The sequence below is a fragment of the Pristiophorus japonicus genome, chromosome 7, assembly GCF_044704955.1.
Source record: "Pristiophorus japonicus isolate sPriJap1 chromosome 7, sPriJap1.hap1, whole genome shotgun sequence".
Lineage (NCBI taxonomy): Eukaryota > Metazoa > Chordata > Chondrichthyes > Pristiophoridae > Pristiophorus > Pristiophorus japonicus.
Window position 1 is genome coordinate 234,121,826 of NC_091983.1, and position 10,244 is coordinate 234,132,069.

Sequence of the window (10,244 nt, forward strand, 5' to 3'; positions counted from 1 at the left end):
GAATCTGCAGCAAATCTTCAACCAGCTGTGGTGTAATCCCACATTATTGACCGGCCTGTGTCGATCGGTCCTTATAGACCACAGCCATCGTTCATTAAACACCCAGCTTCCAATTTTAAACCATCCATCCCCAATGGGTGACCTCCTTCTAATGAAAGGTCCCCAATAAAGGGCCTTCTCCCCAAACTAATGTCCCCAGTGCCCCAGCCTCACGGAGACTCAGGGCTGTGAGCAGGTGTTCAGGGAACCCACCGACTGTCTGTCAAACCAGGTTCAAACAAACACTTTAATCCCAGGCTCATTTCAGCTCCGTCAGTCAGCAGGTTCCTGGGGGTGGGAAATAAAACAGGAGCTCGCAGACATATACCGCCGTCCGCCCCGCTCCCCACGCACTTCCACCCCGCCGCAAACCGACTACACCGCCCGCAACAAAAACAATCTACAAAGAGCTGGATTTTGCTCAACTCTCCACTCCATGGATTGGGGCGGGGAAAATCGTCTCGCTCAGTGAGTGCGCCCCCTTTCGGTCGGAGGGCAAATTCGGCAAAAGGGTGTTTCTGGTGAATGAGCCCGTGTAATGTGGGAGGGGAGGAGGGAGCAAGAGGGAGAAAGAGAGAGGAGAAAAAGAGAGAGCAAAGACTGAATTCTAAAGCGCCATTCACCAGCTCAGGATGAGAGCAGTGCAGCACTCCCTCAGTACTGATCCTCCGACAGTGCAGCGCTCCCTCAGTACTGATCCTCCAACAGTGCAGCGCTCCCTCAGTACTGCCCCTCCGACAGTGGAGCACTCCCTCAGTACTGCCCCTCCAACAGTGCAGCGCTCCCTCAGTATTGCCCCTCCGACAGTGCAGCGCTCCCTCAGTATTGTCCCTCCGACAGTGCAGCACTCCCTCAGTACTGCACTGAGAGTCTCGGCCTGGGTTTTGTGCTCAAGTCTCTGGAGTGGGACATGAACCCTCGACCTTGCCTGTCTGCCTCTATCTGTGTTTATAATGAAATTTGCGCATGGCCAATACAGAAAATGGGGAACAGAGAATAACAGGAGATGGAACCGAGATTCCTCATCATTCAAACTGCCTGATAGAAAAATCCATCCACTGATGACAGTGTCAGGGATCAGTCAGTCAGTGCCACAACAACAGTAAATCATTCTTCAAATATTCTCCTGTCTGAGCTGCTAAAGTGAGTGGAACATTGTCAGACAGCAGCGCAGTGAGGGAGCTCTGATCCAGGAATCAAGAGACTGGGAAAGTTTAATGTGCAGCCGGTTTAATGGGGACAGTGGGCAGTGAGTGAGATATTGGGCAGGGGGAGGATTCATGGGGATAAAGTCTATGGCCTCAGGTTTAATCCACTTCCTGTAGGCCTCTCCCAAACCCTCGATTTCCCATCTGAGTATTAAAGTTTTAGTTCCAGACCCAATAGAACGGACTGCAATATTACAAAGAGAATGTTTGGTTCATTCATCTGAAATCTTATCTGCTGCTCGCATCTGCTGAAAATAAACTCCCTTAAAACAGGAGCAATATCACAGAATCTCACAGCACAGAAGGCCATTCGGCCCATCGTGCCTGTGCACGCTCTTTGAAGAGCTGTTTGAACCTGCTTCAACTAAACTCCCTGAAAACAGGGAAAAATATACTTGATAAATTTGGGAAAAAGAATAAATTTGCAAGGCTATGGGGAAAGAGCAGGGAGTGGGACTAATTGGATCGCTCTCTCAAAGAGCCGGCACAGGCACGATGGGTCGAATGGCCTCCTGCTGTGCTGTGAGATTGTGTGAACAGCTGGCGGGGGAATGGATACAGATGTTAACAATCCCGAGAGGATCAGACACAATCTCCAGGCACCAGTTTACAATCAGTTCAAACTCAGCTTACAGAAATTACCCAGAAACTCCACGTTAACATTCACCAGCTGTCACCACTCGCTGGGATTTCCAGAATTGGTGATCGGATTCAGAAATAATTGGCTGTCAGACTTTTACCCGAGCAAGGCACAGACTGTGTTTCTACAGAAGTGATCACGATCCTCCCTTTAATTCGACTGTTCGAGCTAACCTCATAACACAGTCCCTCACCCCCTCACCCGTGGTCACACTGTGTCACTGTGCCCCATGTCCCATCTCTCTCTCCCCTCACCCCCGGTCACACTGTGTCCCTGTGCCCCATGTCCCATCTCTCTCTCCCCTCACCCCCAGTCACACTGTGTCACTGTGCCCCATCTCTCTCTCCCCTCACCCTCTCACCCCTGGTCACACTGTGTCACTGTGCCCCATCTCTCTCTCCCCTCACCCCTGGTCACACTGTGTCACTGTGCCCCATCTCTTTCTCCCCTCACCCCCTTACCTCCGGTCACACTGTGTCCCTGTGCCCCATGTCCCATCTCGCCACTACAATGAGGAGCTCACTCTGCCCGCAGTATTCCAGATGTGCCTCTCCCTCGATTTGTGCTCAGACACTGTGACTTTTGCTTTGCAGCACGAGAAACACTCAAATCAATGAACAAATTGGCACTGAAGTGGAATTGGAGGCGAATACTTTGAGCTGGTGCCAGAGATTAATCAAATTGGGGATTACAGACCAGCGGGAGATTCTATTTCCAACACGGAGATCGATGAGCATTAACTGGTGCCTTTTGGTCGAGAAGAACTAAAACAAACAATCATATACGCTCCATCACCAAGACCACCTATTTCCACCTCGGTAACATTGCCCATCTCCACCCCTGCCTCAGCACATCTGCTGCTGAAAACCTCATCCAAACTTTGTTCCCTCCAGACTCGACCATTCCAATGTTCTCCTGGCCGGACACCCATCTTCCACTCTCCGTAAATTTCAGCTCATCCAAACCTGTGCTGCCCGTGTCCTAACACACACAAGTCCTGTTCCCCATCACCTCTGTGTTCACTCACTGATGTTGTTTCCCAGTCTGGCAACACCAAAGTGTCAAGTAACATTTGTGGTCCACAAGTGGAAGGCAATGGTCATCTCCAACAAGCCAGAGTCCAACTACCTCTCCATGACATTCAACGGCGTTACCATTGTTGGACCCCCTACTATCAGCATCCTGAGGATCACCAACGCCCAGAAACTTAACTGGACCAGCCACATAAATACTGTGGTACAAGAGCAGGTCAGAGACGAGTATTCTGCGGCGAGTGTCTCAGCTCCTGACTCCCCGAAGCCTTTCCACCACCTACAAGGCCCAAGTCAGGCGGGTGATGGAATATTCTCCACTTGCCTGGATGAGTGCAGCTCCAACAATACGCAAGAAGCTTCACACCATCCCGGACAAAGCAGTCCAAACACCACCTTAAACATTCTCTCCCTCCACCACCGGTGTACCATGGCTGCAGTGTTTAACATCTACAAGAAGCACTGCAGCAACTCACCAAGACTTCTTCAGCAGCACCTCACAAACCCATGGTCTCCATGGGAACACCACCATCTCCACGTTCCCCTCCAAGTTACACTGCATCCTGATTGGGAAATATATTCAATGATCCTTCATTGTCACTGGGTCAAAATCCTGAACTCCCACCCTAACAGCACTGTGGGAGTACCTTCACCACACGGACTGCAGCGGTTCAAGAAGGCAGCTCATCACCATCTTCACAAGGGCAATTAGGGATGGGCAATAAATGCTGGCCTTGCCAGCGATGCCCACATCCCAGGAACAAATGAAAAACTAAAGGATGTGCCTGGGACTGAGTCTTCCAGCAGGACCGGCAGTGTCTCCCTCTGCCCAGTCTGACAGCCCATGAAGGGATTGGAAGTGCGGTTCTGTGGATTACTAGTCCAGTCACAGAAGCCCTGCACCACCGTGCCCCGGTACATTCGATCACAACAGCTTGTGACCAGGAATTCGTGTCTTTGCACCAAGGTTACAGCCACAGTCTGAATACATTCTCACCCAGGGGTCTTTCCGTCTCACTCACCCACTCACAGTCAACACACAATCAGGGAACACAAGTTCAGGAGTCGGGACACATCGGGAAAGAAGGAGCGAGTACACCTGTCAAAAACTGTTACATATTAAAAAATGCAAACTGTGAGATAAAGGCCGATAAATTCAGCCGCGTTTTTAATCGGTGAAAGAAAAATTATTGCGATTTCAAAATGTCCTTCATTGGCTGTGAAGCACTTTGGGATGTCCTGAGATGTGAAACTGAGACAGTAACATCTAGTGTGGTCTCACTGGGTCCGCGCCCTGTTTCACACACAGCTCTCACAGTGGGATATGGAACAGCTGGAAGATTTACCTCAAAGACTCGTATTATTTTTATAACAGATTACTAATTGAGCTGGAGAATAATTCCCTCTGATAAACTGCATGTTCTGCAATAAATTATACATTTTCAATTATTGCTGAAACATACGGCTGATTATTAAACCAGGCGTTTCCCCTCGAACAATGATGTAGGAACCAATTATCCTGAGGAGATGATTCACTCAACAAGAGCATCATTAATATTTAGAAACAGGCTTGAATTTACATCTCAAGGACATATTCCCTACTGGAGATATTGGGCAGGGTTCAGACACAATGGGACATATTCCCTACTGGGGATATTGGGCAGGGCTCAGACACAATGGGATATATTCCCCACTGGGGATATTGGTCAGGGCTCAGATACAATGGGACATATTCCCCACTGGGGATATTGGGCAGGGCTCAGACACAATGGGACATATTCCCCACTGGGGATATTGGGCAGGGCTCAGACACAATGGGACATATTCCCCACTGGAGATATTGGGCAGGGCTCAGACACAGGGGTCAGGAGCTCCAGTGAGTGTTTATAAACATTCGACCTCCCTCCTCACATCTATTACTGTGTCTAATTTTACAAACACTGCCACCCCTTACGGTGCGACACTGGGAAGCAGCGAGTTTTGTGGTTTACGTGTCCTGACCTTTCCTGTTCAGTCCAGCAGTTTTACATCTCCTCACAGTTCCACGAAATGCAACTTATCAGACTGTTATTCCATCCCCATATCTCCTCCTTCACCAAGCCCGCCCACTTTCACCTCCGTGATATCATCTGTCTCTGCCACTGGCTCAGAGCTGTCCAGTTAGTCCCACTCTCCTGCTCCTTCCCCATAGCCCTGTACATTTCTCCTTTCCCAGTATTTATCCAATTCCCTTTTGAATGTTATTATTGAATCTGCTTCCACCTCCCTTTCAGGCAGCACATTCCAGATCATAAAAACTCGCTGCATTAAAACATTCTCCTCATCTCCCCCCCCTTGGCTTTTTTGCCAATTATCTGAAATCTGTGTCCTCTGGTTACCGGCACTCCTGCCACTGGAAACAGTGTCTCCTTATTTACTCTTTCAAAACCCTGCATGGTTTTAAACACCTCATCAAATCTCCCCTTAACCTTCTCTGCTCTGAGGAGAACAATCCCAGCTTCTCCAGTCTCTTCACATAACTGAAGTCCCTCATCACTGGAAACATTCCAGTAAATCTTCTCTGCATCCTCTCCAAGGCCTTGTCATCCTTCCTAAAGTGTGGTGCCCAGAATTGGACACAATACTCCAGCTGGGGCCTAACCAATGATGTATAAAGGTTCACCATGACTCCCTTGCTTTTGCACTCAATGCCTCTGTTAATGAAGCAAATGTAGGAGTTTGGATGGAATTCACTTTGATAAAGGCCGTTCAGTGAGCGTCCATTCACAGCGCGACACACAACAGAGGCTGTCTCAGAAAGGCTTCTACTCACCAGTGTGCAGTACATCTCGGGGATCTCTCCACACGTACTGTCGGAGGGATCTAAGCTGACCTTCAGTGACCTGGTGAGCAGGGCGGCCTCGGGATGGCAGGCCATGTAATCCCAACTCATGGCCTGGTCCCAGTGAAGCTGGGCCTTACACAGGTCGTAGTGACCCCAGGATTGGAAATGCTGCACGGCGAAAGACAGGGCCACCCAAAGGGCCTGAAGGGGCAACAAACCGGACAGACACATCGCTCCGACTGGACCCGCTCAGAGAGGGGCCATCTCGGTCCGTCTGGGGGTGATTCAGGGGGGCCCTGCACTGACTGGACCCGCTCAGAGAGGGGCAAACTTAGTCCGTCTGGGGGTGATTCAGGGGGGCACTGCACTGACTGGACCCGCTCAGAGAGGGGCGATCTCTATGCTTGCAGACGTTCCAGGTGTTGGGATTCCAGCTGTTTTCCCAGCATTGCTAGATGTTCTGGACGTTGGGATTCCAGCTGTTTCCCCAGTTGGTGCAGATGTTCTCGATGTTAACATTCCAGCTGTTTTCCCACTGTTGCCGCAAATGTTCCAGGTGTTGGGATTCCAGCTGCTTTTCCAGTGTTGGTGCAGATGTTCCAAGTGTTGGGATTCCAGCTGTTTTCCCAGTGTTGGTGCAGATGTTACAGATGTTGGGATTCCAGTTGTTTTCTCAGTGTTGGTGCAGATGTTCCAGGTGTTGGGATCCCAGCTGTTTTCCCCCCAGCTGCCCGCTGTGTCAGACAGATGCTCTGATAGGCTGATCATTCAGTACTGGGAGCCAACGTGATGACTATCTCCTGACCAGAGTCTGTTTCCCATCGATCATCTCTTCCTTCTGCCATCAGTTCCCTGTGAGGAGAGAAATATAATCAATGCATTTCGGAACAGATGCTGCTCCTGACCTTCGACCCCACCCTGCAACTCCGCCTCCCATTAGCTGTAGCGTTACACAGAAATAATCACCAGTTGGGAATCACTGCAACCAATAGGAGGTGGCTAAATCACTCTCGTTAATATACCAAATGAAACAAATGAACAATTATGTTATTTTAGTGATGTTGGTTGAGGGATAAATATTGCTCAGGATACTGGGGAGTACTCCCCTGCTCTTCTTTGAAATAAAGCCGAGAGATCTTTGATGTGAAGCAGAGAGGGCAGACGGGGCCTCGGTTTACCGCCTTGTCCAAAAGATGGAGTGTTTAACAGTGCAGCACTCCCTCAGTACTGCCCCTCCGACAGTGCAGCATTCCCTCAGAACTGCCCCTCCGACAGTGCAGCATTCCCTCAGTACTGCTCCTCTGACATTACTGCAGTCGCTCAGTACTGCCCCTTCAACAGTGCAGCACTCCCTCAGTACTGCCCCTCCGACAGTGCTGCACTCCGACATTGCAGCACCCCCTCAGTACTGCCCCTCTGACAGTGCTGCACTCCTTCAGTACTGCCCCTCCGACATTGCAGCACCCCCTCAGTACTGCCCCTCCGCCAGTACTGCACTCCCGCAGTACTGCCCCTCCGATAGTGCAGCACACCCTCAGTACTGCCCCTCTGACAGTGCAGCACACCCTCAGTACTGCCCCTCTGACAGTGCAGCGCTCTCTCAGTATTGCACTGGGAGTGTCAGCCTGGATGCTGGGCTCGAGTCTCCGGAGTGGGAGTGAGTCAGCTCTTTCAGCAACATCTATTCTCCTTACTCCATCATCTCACCTCAAGCTCAGAGCTCACACTGGAAAGGCAAAATTATTCTACTGCCTACTTTAAAAAGTCGCCCCTTTAAACACTGACAGATTCTGTGTTTGGTGACCCTCCCACAGCCTGTTTTATGACACAAGGTGTTACTCTGGGCTGTGACTGATCTACAGACTAGTAACGGGGATATTTATAATCTATTTTCTATAATGAATTCAATGAGCTTTTACAAACTGCTGCACTGCGAGCAGGAATAGTCTCTGAATGTCTCACTTCCTCCCCCGTAATGCTGTTCCCCTTCAGCTCGAGCATCACAATCCACAGTCACCTTCTGGGACTGACGTCACTCCTCCTGCTCAAACCCCAACACACACTCACCATCTCCAGTCACACCCCAACACACACTCACCATCTCCAGTCACACCCACAACACACACTCACCATCTCCAGTCACACCCCCAGCACACGCTAACCATCTCCAGTCACACCCCAACACACACTCACCATCTCCAGTCACACCCACAACACACACTCACCATCTCCAGTCACACCCCAACACACCCTCACCATCTCCAGTCACACCCCCAACACACACTCACCATCTCCAGTCACACCCCCAACACACACTCACCGTCTCCAGTCACACCCCCAACACACACTCACCATCTCCAGTCACACCCCCAGCACACGTCAACCATCTCCAGTCACACCCCAACACACACTCACCGTCTCCAGTCACACCCCCAACGTCTCCAGTCACACCCACAACACACACTCACCATCTCCAGTCACACCTGATTTACGCTCCTGTGAAGCGCCTTGGGATATTTTACTGGGTTGAGGCGCTCTATAAATGCAAATTGTTGTATAATGTGTTCCTTCATCGTACAGATTGCTGCAGCGCTCCGATACAATGCACAGCTCTCCTGTACAATGCCTGCAATCCTCAGATACAATGCACTCTTATCCAATGGAAGATTGCTGTTCTAGAATGCACACAGAATCGTCCTCTCCAATTCTCCAGCCCTCCGATACAATCCACACAGGAACCTGCCTGATCCCCGCGCCAAGCCGCCAATCGCTGCTGCAAACAGCAAGGCGATCCCGGGAGATCCCGGGACAGAGTCTGACTCACTCTGGGGGAGATCAGCGAGCTCCGGGCGCGGCGAGATCCCGGAGACAGCTCCGCATTGCTCAGCAACAAGTCCAAGAGCCTCCTCAATGGACCGGAGGAGTTTAGCACAGAATCTGCCCTCAAGGGGAAGGAAGGAGGGAGAGGGAGAGGGGGAGAGGGAGAATGAGGGGGAGAGGGAGAATGAGGGAGAGGGAGAGGGAGGGGGAGGGAGAGGGAGGGGGAGGGAGAGGGAGGGGGAGGGAGAGGGAGGGGGAGGGAGAGAGGGGGGGAGGGGGAGGGAGAGAGGGGGGGAGGGGGAGGGGGAGGGAGAGAGGGGGGGAGGGGGAGGGAGAGAGGGGGGGAGGGGGAGGGAGAGAGGGGGGGAGGGGGAGGGAGAGAGGGGGGGAGGGGGAGGGAGAGAGGGGGGAGGGGGGGAGGGGGAGGGAGAGAGGGGGGAGGGGGGGAGGGGGAGGGAGAGAGGGGGGAGGGGGGGAGGGGGAGGGAGAGAGGGGGGAGGGGGGGAGGGGGAGGGAGAGAGGGGGGAGGGAGAGAGGGGGGGAGAGAGAGGGGGGGAGGGAGGGGGGGAGAGAGAGGGGGGGAGGGGGGGGAGAGAGAGGGGGGGAGGGGGGGGAGAGAGAGGGGGGGAGGGGGGGGAGAGAGAGGGGGGGAGGGGGAGGGAGAGAGGGGGGGAGGGAGAGAGGGGGGGAGGGAGAGGGGGGAGGGAGAGGGGGGGAGGTAGATGGAGGGGGAGGGAGAGAGAGGGGGAGGGAGAGAGGGGGGGAGGGAGAGAGGGGGGGAGGGGAGGGAGAGAGGGGGGGAGGGAGAGAGGGGGGGAGGGGGAGGGGGAGGGAGAGGGAGGGGGAGGGAGAGGGAGGGGGAGGGAGAGAGAGAGTGAGGGAGAGAGGGAGTGAGGAAGAGGGAGGGAGAGAGAGGGTGGGAGGGAGGGAGAGAGAGGGTGGGAGGGAGGGAGAGAGAGTGAGGGAGAGGGAAAGAGGAAGAGAGAGGGAGAGAGAGGGGGAGAGAGGGAGGGAGAGGGAGGGAAACAGAAAGAGAGTGAAAAAGGGAGAGGAGAGAGATTGAGGGAGAGAAAGAGAGGAAGAGAGGGAGGGGAGAGAGAGGGAAGGGAACAAAAGAGAAAGAGACAGAAGTGAGGAAAGGGAGTGAGAAACAGAAAGAGAAAATTTGATTGAGAGAGAGAGAAATAGAGAAAGAGAAAAGGGAAAAAAAAACGAGAGAGAGAGATCGCGATCACGAGACTCAGAGAGAGAAAACTGAAATCTCAATCCAGGGGCTCAGACTGGGAACGTCGCCCCAGCTCAGCATTCCGCGCGGTCCTAAAGCCCGCCAAGTTATCTACCCAAATCCTTTAACACTCGTCTGTCCCAATCAAAACGAATCGGATATTCAGCACGGTTGTGAACTGTGAAAAGTATTCTGCTGTTACTTATGTAAAAAATTCCACATGAAATGCGGTACTGACAGATTTAATAATATGAGGGAGGGGAGCTGACAGTCAGGGTGGAGGTCAGATGTCTTCACTGCTTTAGGGATCTGTCCTGTTGCTGTTTACAATGTTCCCGGGAGAGCTGAATAATATCCCATCTGTACAGGTCTCTGGGGAAAGAGCAGGGAGTGGGACTGATTGGATCGCTCTTTCAAAGAGCCGGTACAGGCCCAATGGGCTGAATGACCCCCTCCT

At 52.3% G+C, this 10,244-nt stretch overlaps 1 protein-coding gene across 2 annotated transcripts in view; it reads right to left on the minus strand.

Moving 5' to 3' along the window:
* The window catches only part of LOC139266958 (netrin-G1-like), a 38,249-nt gene extending 31,830 nt beyond the window's left edge, over positions 1 to 6,419 (minus strand). For both annotated transcript variants that reach the window (XM_070884595.1, XM_070884596.1), the window contains exon 1: positions 5,731 to 6,419. In XM_070884595.1, coding sequence (XP_070740696.1) covers positions 5,731 to 5,973 — 243 coding nt within the window. In that variant the 5' untranslated portion in view covers positions 5,974 to 6,419. The remainder of the gene's footprint in view (positions 1 to 5,730) is intronic.
* Between the last annotated feature and the right edge of the window lie 3,825 nt (positions 6,420 to 10,244).